Source organism: Epinephelus lanceolatus, chromosome 20, assembly GCF_041903045.1.
Source record: "Epinephelus lanceolatus isolate andai-2023 chromosome 20, ASM4190304v1, whole genome shotgun sequence".
Lineage (NCBI taxonomy): Eukaryota > Metazoa > Chordata > Actinopteri > Perciformes > Serranidae > Epinephelus > Epinephelus lanceolatus.
In genome coordinates this window covers 38,822,762-38,841,058 of record NC_135753.1, presented here as the reverse complement: position 1 = coordinate 38,841,058, position 18,297 = coordinate 38,822,762, and the positions used below count along the sequence as shown (strand labels likewise).

Here is an 18,297-nt window from a genome sequence, read left to right as displayed (position 1 = left end):
GTACACCACAAAACAGTTTTACTGTTACTGTTATACCAAGCTTTGCCTCATGAAAGACCTGAGTCAGATTCATAACTTGGCATGATGTCAACAAAACTGACACTGACTCAGAGATGAAATGCACTACTCACGCCTCGGGCTGCTGCAGGGAGCTTTTCATGGCTTTGATCTGCTGGAAGTGGCACGACATGTCTGTGGCCAGCACCATCTCCACGACCAGTGTGCGCAGTTCTCTGAAAGTGAATGAGAGTGAAATATCTCAACAACCGCTGGATGGATGCCATGAACACCGATGTTCCCTTCAAAATAAAGTTCATTCAGCAAGACCATCTATGTGCTCACTGAGGGTTTGAACTTTTTCAGTTGTGAGACAATCATCTTGTTGCTGTCAAATTTTAATAGTGTTCTCACTGGTGGGCGATATAATGCAAGTAGCCTGTCCAAAAACAATATGGTGGCTGGCTGATAACAAATGTTTTTGAATTGAAGTCACACATTATACTGAAATATGTTTTTGAAGACATTTAATGTGAGAAATAAACAAAGCGGTAACTGAATCTTGGTTCATATTAGATCAACGCTGCTTAGTTCTACAGTTTGATGTCAGTGTTATCCAGCCTCCTGGGAACTGGGCCGGGCTTTGAACCAAATTTTCGTAGTAATACTGCAATTGCTGGGGTCTGTCTCGTGATGTCATTGAGCCCAAAAAGACCTTTTTCCCATAGACCCTTGGAAAGTCTACTTTTTTTTTTTTTACTTTCGTTTGATCCGCTTCTGTACTTGTGTCTGTGGTGGTGGTGGGCACACAAAAATGAGGATGTACAATCTGTAGTTCAAGCAACAGCCCCAAAGCAAATGACGGGGAGATCTGGTTGCTGGTAAGATTGAGGGAAGTTCACCACAGTTCATACGACCCACACTGTTATGATACCAAGCGGCTGAAAAATGAAGCCAACATGGTAGTGTCAGAAAGTGCAGTTCCTCTAATGGCCACTTGAGGCTTGGTTTAAGGTCAACGCAAAACATGTTTACAACCATTACAACAAAACAGTTTTTGTCTCTGTAGCTAATTTAAACATTCATGAACACTGAACGGGGAATGGGTTTTTATCTAACTCGCCTGTTTTCATTTTATTAAGGCTTAAAGTTACGCATAATTAATGGCGGGCTGAGTGATAGGCTGTCTGGTGATAGTGTCCTTGGCTTCTCGGTCAGATCTCCACAGCCCCAGCCCCTTGCCCAAATACGGTAACTTCTGGCTCCAAATAAACAAACAAAATTGCAGAGACTGAAATGCTGAACTCAAGGCTTCAAAATGTCCACAAACCAGTTGGTGACATCACGGTGGCATCGTCTAATATATTTACAGACTATGTATAATACAAAGCTGGTTGAAAACCAGTAGGTTCCAGTAGAAACTGATGAGTATTTTATGACTCATACTGTATCGTAAAGTCTTCCAAAATTTGATGCTAATTCGAGAGTAGTAACTATCAATTCAAAGGCACAAATTAGTTTTTTTTCTCTCCGTGACACCTCCAGGGACTCCCCAGGACTATGATGAAATACCTGTGACATGTCAACCTCAGCTGTCTCCTCTCACCTCCAGTCATCTTTGGTAAGATTAGAAAGGATGTTCATGTCGTCATCGTTCTGTAGAAGGCGATAGGCAGCACTGACGTGGTAGTTCTCCAGAACAGCGCGGTCATTGTACAACATGGCTGTGTCTGACCTGCAAATCCCACACAGCTACAGTCATCATAAGGCTCATTATGCAAATAATTATAACAATATCAAACACTCTCCTGGTTGGTCATGTTGGTAAATGTGTTGATGGATGTGTTGATTTATATGTTGCAGGATTTTTCCTTGACACATTTCTTCACTCACCTGCAGTGATTGAAATAATACAAATGGTGCTTTGTGGATATTAACCTGGTCTGAATATGGAAGTTATTGGTGGTTCCTGTATGTTCATAGTCATGGATGGCAGCCGCAAAAATGATGGCAAAGATCTCCAACTCAGTTAGCCAGTGCTGAAAGAGAGAGAAAGAGATTGGGGAAAATTAACGTCACAAAGAAACAAGACTCACTTAAAGTTGCTGCTTCTGCAGTTCTACATGTGCTGTTGGGGACACTCCACCTACTTAATACTGCACTTTCAAAAAGTTAGGGGACACTTTAGAGACGAATGAAAAAGCAGGTGCAGAGGTATCCCGACTTTTAGTTCCTAATGGGGTCAGGCCTCCCATCAGGCAACTCAATAGTCTTTTCATTAGCATACAAGCCTGATACACTAGTGATGGCCAAATGAAGCCTCATGAAGCATTGTCTTTCTTTTATGAGCCTGCTAGATGGCGCTTTTTGTTCAACAAAAGGTTGAAAGCACACTGAATTGCAATGAAAATACAGACAGTACTTACTGACCCTCATGCCGACAAGAAGTCCAGTGTAGTTTTTTAATCCACCAAACTTGTTCGGGGTATCGGAGGATAACAGCTAGCCGGAATAACTGCTACACTTGAAGTGCATGGAACCCACATTTTGAAAATGTAATAAAACTCCGCTAATGCATTTCAAAAACAAAACTGATTTGAAAAGACGTAATTTACTCCACTTTTATAGCATCATTTCTCACCGTGGTCAGTTAGCCTGCAGGCGTGCTGTATTTACATGACAGCTTGCGCGAGACTCAAGAATGTTCAGAGACGTCTCTGAACGTTCTTGAGTCTCGCCACCACGGTGAGAAATGATGCTATAAAAGTGGAGTAAATTACGTCTTTTCAAGTCAGTGTTGCATGCCGCGGCTTCAGGGCACTCGGATTACGACGGACGAGCTGCTCTGACATTTTTGAAATGCATTAGCGGAGTTTTATTACATTTTCAAATGTGGGTTCTGTGCACTTCGAGTGTATGGAAAAATTCGGCTAGCTGTTATCCTCCGATACCCCGAACTAGTTTTGTGGATTAAAAAACTACACTTCTTGACTTCTTGTCGGCGTGAGACTCAGTAAGTACTGTCTGTATTTTCATTCTAAAGTGGTCATTTCCTTTAAACCATGAGCGCCATCTAGTGGGCTCAGAAAATAAAGAAAATGGCCATCACTAATAAACACCCACCCATCTTTTAAATTTCAAACTTCTAGTAGGTCTTTTAGGCTCTCATTAATCTTAAAATAACTCTGATGACATCATCATGAGAAGCAAATCATTTACATCCTTTATATCTTTAATATCCTTCATAATATGGTGTAGATTATCAGTGTGTGTTCTTGCCAGATTATTGCTGCAGATTGCAGCCCAGCTGGGCACCGAAAGGAAGCAGGCAGTGCTCCCCTAAAAAATCAGCACACTGGCGTTACATCATCACGTCATCTATTGATCAATAATGTTTATACAGCCTTAAATGTTGGAGACAAAGGGACATTTGTTTGCTTTTAGGTTGTGAGCCATGAAAAGCTCCATGTGCTGCACTACTTCTGCATTCACTTCTAAGAAATGTTAACCCTAACTCAACTCAAGGCTTACCATCATGCCCGTGTGGAGGAGCAGGTAATGGATGGTCTGTGTGACATCTGCAGCGTGCATCAGGTTGTGGTAGGGGTTCTTGTGTTTGCTGTAGCCCATCTCCAACGACTCCACAAATGATATGAGAGCAGAAACAGGGACCTGCAATAGAGGCAACACAACAGTGACGCACTAAGAAAACTACTGTAGCACTAATGTCAGGTAACCACGGATCCATCACCTCGGAGGAGATCTCCAGAAGTTTTTTGGCCGAAACAATGAATTCATTTGCAAACTTGAATTTCAATCCAGATTTTTCTGCACAAGTTCAGAAAAGGTGCCATACAACAACAAGTTTTCATCATTTTTTCAAGTCAAATGCCATTACTCTGAGAATTAAGTAAGACATGTAAAAGATTCATATAATATATAAACACATACTGTACCATATAAGGTTAACTTATAACATTAACATAACATAAAACATTATTGGACTCACAATGGACAGTGAGTCAAATCGATGCAGTAGAACCATCCATGTCTTCCTCTATATTCCATGCTTTCTCCTCCATAGTCAAAACCTGGGGCCTACATTACTTACAATGCACTCAACCACCAACATGCTTTGTCAGAGATGTTTCATTATGCTAGTAGCTGCTAATGTAGCCTCAACCCACCTGCTTTTTATCACAGATGTGGTAGACCTCCCAAAGACCTGTAAACACAAGCTGCTGTGTAAAATTGGTGGAATTCCTCTTTAAAGTTTGAGTCATCAGTGACAGAACGCTATACTGGAAATAACAAAGGTAAGAGTACAGAGATTACAAGCTCTGCAGACCCCAAACTTAAACCTCCACAGAAGGTTTAGTACATTCACAGGGCAAAGGATCAAACTGTGGCACCCTGGACATTTCTGTGATCGTCATTATGCCCAGAATTGTTAATGTATTATTTTGTGGTGTACCCTGGTCTGATCTGCTCTAATGTGAAGTTGTTCTTAAGCAATACTTGTTTCCCCCAGTAGAGGGCAGCAGCAGCTTTGCAATGTAAGAGCGCCACGCTGTTATTCTTCCTTAACCCTTTAAAATCTGAGTAAATTGGCTTAAATACTTTCAAGAACACAAGAGAAAGGCAATGAGCAACTTTGCAAGAAGTGATTCAAAAATTAGCAAGAAACTAGTAAAAGTTACAAGATCATTTCCTGGAAAAACAAAACAAATTACCCTGTGTTTTACACATATACATAAATATGAAGAGACAGGAGAGATTTTTTTCTTTTTGAAAATATAGTTAGAATAATTCTAAATACCTTTTTCTGGACATTTTTTCTAGTTCTTTTCTATTAATTTTGCCCTCTTTCTTTTTGCTTGTCAAGTTCTACTATTTTTTTTAAATTTGCAGGACATTTCTTCCCAAGTTGCTCATTGCCTCTGGTAAGAAATCAAACCAGTTTGCTTTCTAAGGTTTCTAAGGTTTAAATGCTTGTAAAAAGCATCTGTTAGGACCCAGGGGCCGTATTCACAAAGCTTCCTAGCACTGAGAGTTGCTCCTATTAAGAAAATTGTGACATTTTCTTAAAATTTCCCCTTAAAGTTAAGGCTGGATCCTCGTAAAGATCAAATGTATTCACAAAGCATCTTTGACCTTGAGAGAGCTCCTGAGGTGAAACCTTTCTTAAAAAGAGGAGAAAATGGTGGAAACACAAAGAGGTGAGACAAATGGAGTACATGAAATGCTACTGATGAGATTGTGCAGAGAATTTTACCTTTTGTACCTTTTTTTCCTCTTCACTCTTTTATTATGTTTTATGCTTTATTGTTCTGTAAAGCACTTTGAATTGCCTCAGTGTATGAAATGTCCATCCGTCCATTTTTATGTGCTTATCCTGGGCCGGGTCTCAGAGGCAGCAGGCTGAGCAAAACCTCTTTGAGGTCCTTGAGGTGTTCCCAAGCCAGACGAGATATATATAATAGAAACACTTCCAGTGGGAGGCGTCCAGGAGGATCCTGATCAGATACCTGAACTACCTCAACTGACCCCTTCGACACAAAGGACCTCCAGATGTCCGAGCCCCCCTGGTGGCCGGGCCTTGGGCCATGGGGCCTGGTGTGGCTCAGCCCAAAAGAATAACACAGAGCCGTCACCCTGTGGGGCCAACACTCGCAGATAGAAATCAGGGTGTGGTGCATTGTGTGCCGGGCGGCAGGCAGGGGCGGGGCCTCAGGCGTGTTGATCCCTGGCATCGCGGACTGACTCTGTATGAAATGTGCTATACAAATAAAGCTGCCTTGCCTTTGGGATGAATATAGTTAGTGTTTTTATGCACTGGATGAAGTTACAGTTTGCTGTTATTCTTCCTTAGAGGAAGTTGGAGAAAGATAGTACAGTAATCTTTTTTTACTGTGTTTACAGTTTACTAACAATAATCTGACAATTGTCTTTAGCTTATTCCCTTTTCTTTGATTTGTCACAATAATAATTATAAAAATAAAAAATGTTTACTTGGTGTCAGTGTATCAGAGATTTGATGCAGCTTCTGCAGTGATGCGGGCGTTGTGCAGGTCCATGGTCGTCCCAACCCTCACCTATGGTCATGAGCTCTGGGTAGTAACTGAAAGAATGAGATTGCGGATACAAGCTGCCGAAATAAGTTTTCTCCATGGGGTGTGGGTAGAGATAGAGGGAGGAGCTCTGACATGCGGAGGGAGCTCAGAGTAGAGCTGCTGCTCCTATGTGTCGAAAGGGGTCAGTTGAGGTGGTTCAACATCTGATCAGGATCCTCCTGGGCGCCTCCTGTTAGAGGTTTTCCAGGCACGTCCCACTGGTAGGAGGCCCCGGGGCAGACCCAGAACATGCTGGAGGGATTATATATCTCATCTGGCCTGGGAACACCTCGGGGTCCTCCAGGAGGAGCTGGAAAGTGTTGCTGGAGAGAGGGACGTCTGGGGTGCCTTGCTCGGCCTGCTGCCCCTGCGACCCGGCCCCGGATAAGTGGATGAAAATGGATGGTGTCAGTGTAGCAATATGATAATGCCAATCCACAGTGACCAATAAAGGCAGAGAAAGTTACCTTGAAACGATTGATCAAGTCGTATCTGGTGAGCAGCTCATAGAAGACAAATTTCAGAGCGTGATCTCCACTCGCATCATTCAGTGCAAACACATCAAAGGACCACATGTCCACGTGCTGGAACAGATTCACACAAACACATTTCATCAGCACATGAATATCAACATACCTGTTGAATACTATGGTTCTGTATTTCTGTTTAAATGTATTAGAAATAAGGAAACATGGAAACACCCATGACATGTTGCCTCACACTCACTCATCCACAACTCTAATAGTAAGCATCATCAGTTACTTCATCCCACCCTTCAACCTCAGCCTCTTTTCATCCCTCCATTCTAGACTCAATTCAATAATGGACTGATGGATAGTGATGGCCAAATGAAGCTTCATGAAGCATTTTCTTTTTTTTCTGAGCCCACGAGATGGTGCTTTTTGTTGAATAAAAGGTTGAAAGCGCACATGAGTGCCATCTAGTGGGCACAGAAAATAAAGAAAATGCTTCATGAGGCTTCATTTGGCCATCACTACTGATGGATGAATTAAGATTTTCAAAACTCAGCATTAGCTTGACAAAAAGAAACACAAAAATACATACACACACAATACACGAACAAACGGACATGTACACACACATTAATACCTTGAGCACAGTGATGACATCTGGGGGATAAGTCAGACCGGCCATGTTGGAGGTTCGTCTGTACATCCTGTCACAGAGATATAACACACACATAGACACACACCACAGCACAATGTCAAAAATACACACACACTGAATGCAGCACTGAGAAGTGCAAACAAACTTTTGCTTATCTCTTTAATGTGTGCAGAAGGTTCTATAATGATAAAATATTAGAAGACATGAATCAGCTGATCTCCTCTTTCTCCTGTTCACTAACATCCTCACCAAGGAGATGAAGACTGAGACTGAATCTTTATTGAATATGATGGACTAAGGATTTGGAGGAAAGCATGAAGGGATGAGGATCAAGGGATTAGAGAGTGAACGGATGAGGATGGAGGGATGATAGGGTGTACAATAAAGGGATGAGGGTCACAGATAAAGGATGAATGGATGTGGGTCGAGGGTCAAAGGGTTGAGGGATGAGGGTCGAAGGGTTGAGGGATGAGGGGGTGAAGAGATGAGACATGAATGGATGAGGGTTGAGGGTCAAAGGGTTGAGGGATGAAGGGATAAGGGTTGAGGAACAAGGTGATGAGGGTCAGAGATGAAGGACGAAGTGTTAAGGGTCGAAGGGTGTAGGATGAAAGGATGAAGATGGAGGAATGAGGGGGTGAAGGGTGAGGGATGAATGGATGAGGGTCGAGGGTGAAAGGGTTGAGTGATGAAGGGATGAGGGTTGATGAATAAGGGGATGAGGGTCGGAGATGAAGGACAAAGTGTTAAGGGTCAAGGGGTGAAGGGTGTAGGATGAAAGGATGAAGATGGGGGATGAGGGGGTGAAGGGATGAGACATGAATGGATAAGGGTTGAGGAACAAGATGATGAGGGTTGGAGATGAAGGACGAAGTGTTAAGGGTTGAGGGTCGAAGGGTGTAGGATGAAAGGATGAAGATGGAGGAATGAAGGGGTGAAGTGTGTAGGATGAAATGATGAAGATGGAGGAATGAAGGGGTGAAGGGTGAGGGATGAAGGGATAAGGGTTGAGGAACGAGGTGATGAGGGTCAGAGATGAAGGACGAAGTGTTAAGGGTCAAGGGGTGAAGGGTGTAGGATGAAAGGATGAAGATGGAGGAATGAAGGGGTGAAGGGTGAGGGACGAAGGGATGAGGGTCAGAGGGTTGAGGGTTGAGGGATGAAGGGATGAGGGTTGATGAATAAGGGGATGAGGGTCGGAGATGAAGGACAAAGTGTTAAGGGTCGAGGGGTGAAGGGTGTAGGATGAAAGGATGAAGATGGGGAGATGAGGGTTACACATGGACTGTTACAACAAATAAACCAAAGGAACCAAACCTTTCCACAAAGATGCCAGCCTGCACTGCATGGACGATGCTCCGGAAGCGTGGTTTGTCTTCGTTACGGCGCAGCATCAGACGCCTCTGCCTGGTAAAAGTGGAAGCCAGCCAGTCCCGGACCTCTGACGGCACCGAGTCGGACTGAATGTCACTCAGCTCATCTTCTGGATCCACCAGCCGCCTGCAGGGAGAAGAATTTTCACATATAAAAACACAATTCACTATTCAATTACTTCAAAAATGAAACCTTATTCAAAGCAGATACAATTTATGAACTATGAACGCTTTGGCTCTGACACTGACCCCAAAATCCACTTGGTGGTATGATAAACAGCTGGGTGACATCAGTTTGTAACACAGCTGGACAGAATCTTTCACGGTGTTATGATTCCCCGGCTGGATGGCACCAAGTGCTGCCGGTTATGATGTCATAAAAGGAGCTAAAGAGTGACAAGGGAGGGTGGGAAAGGTGGTGGAAGGCTCCAACTAGTGATGGCCAAATGAAGCCTCATGAAGCATTTTCTTTATTTTCTGAGCCCACTAGATGGCGCTATTTGTTCAACAAAAGGTTGAAAGCACACTGAATTGCCGTTCCTTGAGCCTCTCTCTTTAAACCATGCGCACCATCTAGTGGGCTCAGAAAATGAAGATAATGCTTCATGAGGCTTCATTTGGCCATCACTAGCTCCAACAAACCCTTAACTATCACCCGGAAGCCAGTATTTCACTTCCTGTATGAATGTAGAGCCAAATGTTTTTTCTATACCTAACCATGTGCTGTTGTTTGAACTTAGCCATGTGGTTTTGTTTGTGTCCCAGCATTGGTTGTGGTGTCTGTCAACAGAAGAGAAAGTCCTCTGACAAAGTGGTGATGTGGGACGACTTGGGATGATGTGTTGGGAATTGTCAACAGTGTTGGAACTCATATGACACTTGTGATTTTGAGATTCTCAGTGGGAAGTTGAGCACACATTACGTTGGGCATTTACGTGGTTAAAACCCTGATGGCAGTAATGAAAGGCAAATTGGGAATACTTTTTATTAGGGATGTATCAGCCGATATCGACTTTAAAATTAACTATTGGAATCGGCCAACATACTTTTTCTTGCACAGTGAACAAAGATTATAAACTGTTAATTCATCAAATGGAAATGATGCTATCCCAAGCATGAGCACTTTAGGTGCGTCTAGTACTGATCATTCGTCTGGGCTTCATCTCAGCAAAATTTGGAGTGCAGGACTTTTACTTGTAACGTAGAATCTTTACTTTGTAGTACTTCTTCCACCACTGCTCAAAAGCCAGTTAATCCATCACGATGGGTTTGAGCTTGATTCAGTAGCAGACACAGGTACTGGTATGACACAGTGTGTGTTTAAATGCGGGTTGATAAGAGCAAAACTGAGTGGAAACCTCCTTGCCTGGTTTCCTCTATGTACAGAGTTTCAAGGACTGAGGCAGCGTACTCCAGGTTTTTCTTCAGGTCCACCACAGATGCCTCCCCCCGCTCCAGCTGCTTTATGAGACACCGCAACCTGCAACACAAAGCCGTCACACCAACATCAACACTTCATTTAAAGAACGCCACATGCTCGATTTGGGAGAGCAGGAAATATACCAGAGACCCAGCTTGTTATACAACTGTTTCTCACATCAACATAATGGCTTCAACCTTTGACCTTTCATCCATGACCTGAAGATCTTAAACACCTGAACTTAAGTCCCGTTTACACCGAGCAGTACACCTCACTGGATTAGTTAAAAAGAAAAAATATATAGAAAACTTAATGACTAAAATTTTTGGCAACTAAGACTATGAAGGATAAAAATGACTAAAGATCGACTTGAGCTAATAAACATTTTCATCTCAAGACAACATCTAAAATAGCTGTCAATACTTAAGACCATGAAACTTGGTTCAGACATGCATTGTTCCCAGAGGATGAAGTCTAGTGACTATGAAGACCCCTTGACTTTTTGTCACAGCCAAAACAGATGGCAATCCTTTGCTCAGCTAGCATGACTGTAGACTCTTTGTAATTCTTTTGATTCATTTTAACCAAGGCGGTCTCAGGCTGCAACACATTTCCCTTCATCACAACTTCATATGGCAGCTGTACGTGACACATTCACAGCGCAGACATAAATAATCATGCACAAGGAGAAACAAAGACCAGTTAATGTTTGTTCCAGTTTCTGTGTGTGTTGCTCCTTTGTGTGACCTGATTGCAGTCTTCTCCATGGCGTCGACAGCATCAGGGACCGGCAGCTCATCAGCCAGGATCTCCTCAGCGCTGCGCGGGTCAATCAGAATTCCTTTGTGTTCAGTGATCTCAAGGCCGGCTGTGACAGCGGTGCATAGTGCATTCTGGGACCGTGAGCCTGAGCAATTTTCACACAAACCACATCACATCTCTATTACACACCTCACGATTGTAACCTGAAATTACAAAAACAGTGAATCATGGTGAACTCACGTGCGAAGCGGGCCAGTGGATGGCGGTTGCTTTCCCCCGCCTCATTGGCAACTGTAAAGAAAAGAATCAGAATTTCTTTTATTTAACATAATTCTTGGTAATATGAGGGCGCGTCACACCTAACCTGTTTGTTTCAGTTAAAACAAACTCAGGTTTGTTTGCACAGTTACTAAGGTTCCTTCAGGCTGGCGTGAAAGTTGCTATCAAACTCTGGTGTGGACCAAACAACTAAACCAAGACCACATGAAAATCTGGGTCTCGTTCCACTTTGTGGTGTGAAAGCATTAACAAACCAACCACAGGAGTTTATGACAACAGATATGTGAATTTAGCAACAGCTAAAGTACAATAAATCCTGCTGATCTTGAAATCTGTCTAAGATCTCATCATTGATACTGATAAAGGCCATATATCCCATAACCTATGCTAATGCACACATGTAACCATGGTAACAGTCTGGTTTCCACCCTTTCCACTCTACTGAAACTGCATTGCCTAAAATCACCAATGATCTCCTTCTGGCAGCTGATTCTGGTCTATTATCCATCCTCATTCTGCTTGATCTGAGTGCGGCCTTCAACACCATCACACACACCACCCTCCTGGACAGACCTCATACTATTGGCATCACACATTGGCTGGTTTAAATCTTACCTCTCTGGCCGCACTCAGTTCATTCAGCTGAAATTATTTACCTCGCACCCCCTCCCAGTCTCCACAGGTGTGCCCCAGGGCTCTGTCCTGGGGCCCCTGCTATTCATCATCTACTTACTCCCCCTTGGTCACATTTTCCATAAAAACCACATTAATTTCCATTGCTACGCGGATGACACCCAGCTCTACATCCTCTCCAAACCTGATTCCACCCTCCCTCCCTCATTCCTTACTGATTGATTTCATGAAATAAAGTCCTGGTTCACATGCACCGCCACCCGTGGGGCAGAGCATTCAGCTGCTCTGCACTCCCCCCTGACCTCTGAAATATTGATTCACTCCCACACTTTAAATCCAGGCTGAAAACTCACCTGTTCAGGCTTTCCTTCTCTCTTTGAGTGGGTAAGCCTGAACAGATATTTTGTTAATGATTTGTTTGCTTTTTAAAGTGATGTTTGTTTGTTTGTTGTAAAATGTTGAATTATCTTGTACTTTGTATTTTATTGTATTTTAAACTGTATTTTTCTCTATAAGGCGACTCTGAGTGTCATGAAAGGTGCTCAGATATAAAATGTATTATTATTATTATTATTATTAACACATATGCACATCAGTGAGGGTATTTTCCCTGATTAAAAAGCTGTTGAAACTTTGCCTGTTCATGAAGTCCATTAAAAAGTGTGTGACAGTGATCTCACAGTATGAAGCCCTGAATCATTACTGTACAAGACGCCTTCTTTTCATCCTGTCTCTGTGTTAGTCATTATTCAGAACACTGACAACACATTGATCTGCAGTCTAATAATAGCCTCCTAATAATGCTTACAATCAGTTCTTTGTCTGTGAGCTCTTTGTGAAACCAAGGAATATAAAAATAAACACTTTAGAAGCATTAAAGTGCTGCTGCAGAAACTTCTGTTTGTCACAAGAATTTGATTTCCCCACATGGGTTCTGATGCTGCAGGAACGCCAAAACTGTCCAGTCAACGAGTCACCTGTCAGTTGGTAGAACTTCATGTTTACTCCTCTTGGTTCGTCTGCAAAAAGTCAGTGTGAACAGGAAAGGAATCAAAACTAATATGCAACAACATGTCATTTTGTTCCCTCTGGTGCGACCAAACGAACCAAACTACAGGTGTGAAAGTAGCCTCGGTCAAATGATTAACAGTCTCAAACAGCCCTGGTTCAGCACCACAGTGTTTTCACTTCTGCAGAATATGATCTCAACTCACGCTTGTTGCATGTATTGTGTCTCTGCGGCTGGAAGGTTTGCTTATCCAGTCTACATGTGCTTTGTGGACCTGGAGAAGGCTTCAGACTATTTCCCATGGCAAGTCTTGTGGGGGTACTGCAGGAATACGTGGTACCGGGGTCGCTGCTATGAGCCTTCCTTGTATAACTTGTATAACCAAAGTGAGCGTTGCGTCCACATACTTGGCACAAAGTCAAACACGTTATCAGTGGGTCAGGGCAGGGTCATCCCTTGACTCTGATTCTGCTTGTGATTTTCATGAACAGGATCTCAAGGTGCAGGCAGGGGGGAGGGAAGGAGTCTGGTTTGGTGACCTCAGAATTGCATCTCTGCTCTTTGCAGAAGATGTGGTTTTGTTGACCTCCAGCAGCCACTGGGGCGGTTTGCAGCCGAGTCTGATGCCAAGTCAGCACCTTGAAGTCTGAGGCATTGGTTATCTGCTGGAAAAAGGTGGATTGCCTCCCCTGGGTTGGGAAAAGGTTTCTGCTCTAAGCAAGGGAGTTCAAAGATCTTGGGGTCTTGTTCACAGGGAGGGTAGAATGGAGCATGACATGGAACAGCGGTTTGGTGTGGCACCTGCAGTAATGTGGGCGCTGCGCCGGACCATTGTGGTGAAGAGGAAGCTGAGTCAAAAGGCAAAGCTTTCGATTTACTGGTCCATCTACATCCCAACCCTCACCTATGGTCATGAGCTCTGGGTAGTGACTGAAAGAATGAGATCGCGGATACAAGCGGCCAAAACGGGTGCCGCCTTAGAGATAGGGTGAGGAGCTCTGAGTAAAGCTGCTGCTCCTTTGCTTCGAACTGAACTTACAATGGGTGTGGTTACATGATGGCTTCTCACTCGGAATGAAATAAATCTGAATGAAATCATTCTGAATTAAAGTCTTTCCAGGTAGTTTACATGAGAAATATTCATTCCGCATGAGGGTTTACACAGGAGATCAGTTTAATCACCTTTATTCGGGTCTGTGCAAGGTTTGGGGCAGGGAAGGTTTCTGATTGGATAGGGGGCGGGGCGGATGTTACGTGTACTCGAAGAAAACACTGTAGTCTTCGCTCCGGATAACAAGATGCTTGACGACGCCGTTCTTAGTGCCTTTTTCGGGCTTGTTTTGCTTATATTCTTGAAGCAGCAGTACGACAACAACCTTGTTCTGCTAATGCTTCGTCTGTTGAGGAGGAGAAGGGAGGTAGAAGGTCCAAGAAGGGAGGTAGAAGACCGTGCTGTGGCGAATGGAAACCGGTGAGTGCAACGAGTCCGACTGCTCTATCTCAGCCCGTTGCTATGCGCGCTATATACGTCATGGCGCCAGAAGGGCAAGGAAACGAGCATGTGCAGAAAGACAGGAATGAACTTAAAGAGGAATGAGTGTATACAAGTGCGAGAAATTCTTTCATTGGGAATTATAAACGCAATATTCCAGCCCCTTACATCGGATTGAATTTTCAATGGCATTGGCCATTTTCATTCTGAATTAGGTGTTTACAAGATCACTTTTAATAGGAATGAACTTTGATTACGAATGAAAAGGGAATTAAGCTGTCCATGTAAATGCACTCAATGTCTTTGTTCATTGGTTTAGAAAAAATAAAACATCATTGTTTGGCTTAAAATAACTACATGTAATGTCATGTCATGAGACGTACATCACTGATGTAGCATGCTACACATACCAGCAAACTAAGTTGTTATTAATATAGTTCCACTGACTTTCACATGGGAAACAAATAGTGGGCTCCTGGTTGAAAGCCCAGTGTTTGTTTGACCCTCCCACCTGCCCTATAGAGTGCGGAAGTCACGCCCCTGCCGGTGAAGCTCATGGGACCTTAGATCGGAAAAAAATATGAATGGCAGTGAATGAGGAGAGAAATATTATCTTTTGTTCCCGTTTGAGTTGCGACATGAAATCTAAATATGTTGTTAATGGATTTAAAACATAAATTTTAAGGTCAAGAAAGTCATACTTTGTGGTAAAACTGTTGAGATATAAGCTTTTTAATTAGAAAGACTCAAGAGTACACAGGAAGAGGTTGTGTATGTGACATCATAGCTTTCGCTCGCTTCCTGCAGCTTGGCCTCCCCGCTGAAATTCCACTGTTTTATGATTAATCGATTTATGATTGAAGATGTCTGTGTGTTTTGTGCCAGGTTACAGTCACTCCAAGCTGCAGGAAGCGAGCGAAAGCTATGACGTCACATACGCGACCGCCTCCTGTGTAGTTTTTCTAATTACGTTTTTTTTTTCAAAAGCTTATATCTCAACAGTATGACTTTCTTGACCTTAAAATGTATGTTTTAAATTCATTAACAACATATTTAGATTTCATGTCGCAACTCAAACGGGACCAAAAGATAATATTTCTCTCCTCATTCACTGCCATTTATATTTTTTCCCATCTAAAGTCCCATGAGCTTCACCGGAAGGGGCGTGACTTCGGCACTCTATACAGACGTCCTTGATCTTTATACTTCAACAGTTGCCGTTGGCATCAGAAATAGCTGCCACCCAGTGCATATCATAAAACTGCTTCTGTGCGTCAGTATCTGACTCTGATCTCTGACAAAACAGGTATTTGACAAGATGGGAGTGAGAACGGGCTGGGATACCTTTAACCAAGTTCAACTCGTACAGAGTTTAAATCAGCCAGACTACCTGAACATGCCGGTGTTGGTGTGCAGGACTGTGTGAATCCACAAATTAATGGTGCTGCAGCTGTAAATGTGCTTGTTGGCAGCTCCAAACAGTAAGCAGAAAACCTTAAAGGTTCAGTATCCTTGCTGATCTGTGACACTTTACACAAAAGGATATTGTAGCTCCAACTAATTAAGGTTAAGATTAACTAATTAAGCAACTAAAATTATGTAGCATCGAGCAAGAGAGAGTACATGTACATGTGTTTTACACCAGGATAAATATAGAACAGTGTGTGACCCAGGAGGACACCTGACCCTTTCATTTTTAATGGAAGGCACTCAGAAAGAGCAAAGATTATTAAGTGTGTGCGTGTGTGTGCGTGTGTGTGTGTGTGAAAGCGATTGGTGGATGGGGAGTACGGCTGGAATCAGGCAGAGAAGGAGGAGATAAAAAACAGCCACTTCATTAGTGATAATGACTCCCTGAGCTCAGCTGCCTAACAACTGACAACACACGCACATTTATTTGCACCAGTCAAAATGATGTCACACTCATGTCCCAGTCTCTTCTGGTTCCCATAGAGACAGCAGTCAGTAAACACACACACATACACACACACCTGCACACTGTAAAATGACATGGCCTTCTGTTCTATTAATGTGAATACAAACACGTACCTGACTCACAGTCATATTTTCTGTTTTATATTATTATCATCATCCTTTATACTGTGCAGACACTGTTTTCATATTTGTGTTCAAAAGAGCAGCTCTGGTTTAACAGGCGATTCAGAGTCCCTGCATTTAAACACAACAGGTTGAAATGTGCGTTTATACATCAGTCTGTCCTGCTGCTACATCAAAATCAGTGAGCCGCTAATTAAGATCTGAATCTGAGGATATTAAGTGCTCTGTGGTCACGACTGTTTGGTGTGCTTCTATGAGTATGTTCTGTTTCTGTAATTGTATGTCTGATTTATGTGGGAACTTCTTGAATGGAGGAATCTGAGAATGCAAAATGAATTTCAGTGTAAATTAACAAATAAAGTAGTATCGTATCATATCCAATCGTAAATGTACTTGTCACCGGGATGACATCCTCAGTTGTAAACTGACATACTTCTGTTCATTAGCTTTGCCAGCACTGCAGTCACATCGACACTGGCATGCAAAAGTTTGGGCACCCCTGGTCAAAAGTTCATTTATTGTTAATAGCTAAGCAATTTAAAGATGAACTGATCTCCAAAAGGTAAAAAGTTAAAGATGAAACAGTTATGAAAAGGGCCTGAAGCAAAAGTCTGGGCACCCTGCATGGTCAGTGCTCAGTAGCGCCCCCTTCTTCTAAACACTTCCTGTATCCAGCTCAAAGTCTCTCAGTTCTTGTTTGGAGGATTACAAAATAAAATTAATACACTGATCTTGCTTAAAATGTTGAAAAGCATGTTTCATCTTTAACTTCACGCCTTTTGGAGATCAGCTCATCTTCTGCTCACTTAACTATTCACAGTAAAAGAAATTTTGACCAGTGCCCAAACTTTTGCATGTCACTGTGCACATTAACAGTGGCAGGGCGTTAGATCAAAGAATGCTCATATGATTCATTTGGGCAGGTAATTACAATGATCTATTTACTCAGACAGGTGTGAGGCCTCATATTCAAGGATTGTTGGCACTTTCCAAGGTCTGAAAGGTCAAAAAGCAGTGACATCTGCAGCAGAGGAAAATGTTTCTAATCTGGGGAAAGCAGGAGTAAAACTCGCTGACTGTCGGTGGTATTTCTGTTCACTGTTTGTCACTTTTTAGCACATTGGCTGCTGCGCAAGTCTGAGCACTATTTTTGGACCACGTCATACATATGTTGAGTGATATGCAAAAGACTGGAGGTGTTATTTTTCACATGGCAAATCTAATCCTGGTTCACAGTGCTACACTAATACCCCAAAAACAACTGTCAGTGCGTGTACGTCCTGCTCCCAGACGTAGAGGACTGTGGAGCTTCGTGATTGGCCTACCTGCTGAATGACATCAACACAGAGCTCATGTGGTAAACTCAGACAAGCTGCGTGCTGGCAAGGAAGTGTGGCACGAGGAGCAGTGTCAGGAAGTGTGTTCAGGGAGACAACAAAATACTACTGCTGCCTATGTTACTCCCCAACATGTTTGATGAGCTGTGTACACATCCTTAAACCTGCTGCAAGTGTTGTTAGTCGAGCTTTTTGCTTTGTACAGAAACATGGTTTTGCAATGGTCTACAAACTAATGAGTTTACTCACTTTTGTTGTGATGCAGACAAGAAGTCTGGCGAAACAAGGATGTCTTCATCTAAATTACAGTTACTGAGTCATTTAACTCGGATGTGAATGCTGATCGTAACCTTTATCGTTACTTTCCAAAGTCAGAGGCCGTTATCACAAACATTCTGAGAACACTCTCAGAGAGCTCCTAAAGCCAAGCTCAGATCAAAGATTTGCGACAAGACAAAACTGTTTTTAGAACACTGCAGAGAAAAGTGTCAGCGGTGTGAACTCGACTCAAGCTGGCTGATGATGTCACCTGACACTCAGCTGGTCAAATGGCCAGTGGCTGTTTTTAAAGCATGTCATCTGTTTCAACAGCCAATCAGCTTGTAGTGAAGTCAGCTGGTCAAGTCAAAATGACCACAGACGGCGTGTTGGCTTGCTGCAACAGGTGCTCCGTCCCCACCGAGCCCTATGAATCTG

General features: G+C 42.9%; 1 protein-coding gene across 1 annotated transcript in view; it reads right to left on the bottom strand.

Moving 5' to 3' along the window:
- pde1ca (phosphodiesterase 1C, calmodulin-dependent a) overlaps nt 1–18,297 on the bottom strand; it is a 32,717-nt gene that overhangs the window by 10,784 nt on the left and 3,636 nt on the right. Inside the window, exons 2-11 of the mRNA XM_078162913.1 lie at nt 11,034–11,084; nt 10,779–10,938; nt 9,978–10,091; nt 8,556–8,738; nt 7,221–7,287; nt 6,578–6,694; nt 3,529–3,669; nt 1,936–2,036; nt 1,604–1,732; nt 132–233 (exon numbers count right to left, since the gene is read on the bottom strand). Of these exons, the coding sequence (XP_078019039.1) occupies nt 132–233; nt 1,604–1,732; nt 1,936–2,036; nt 3,529–3,669; nt 6,578–6,694; nt 7,221–7,287; nt 8,556–8,738; nt 9,978–10,091; nt 10,779–10,938; nt 11,034–11,084 (1,165 nt within the window). The remainder of the gene's footprint in view (nt 1–131; nt 234–1,603; nt 1,733–1,935; nt 2,037–3,528; nt 3,670–6,577; nt 6,695–7,220; nt 7,288–8,555; nt 8,739–9,977; nt 10,092–10,778; nt 10,939–11,033; nt 11,085–18,297) is intronic.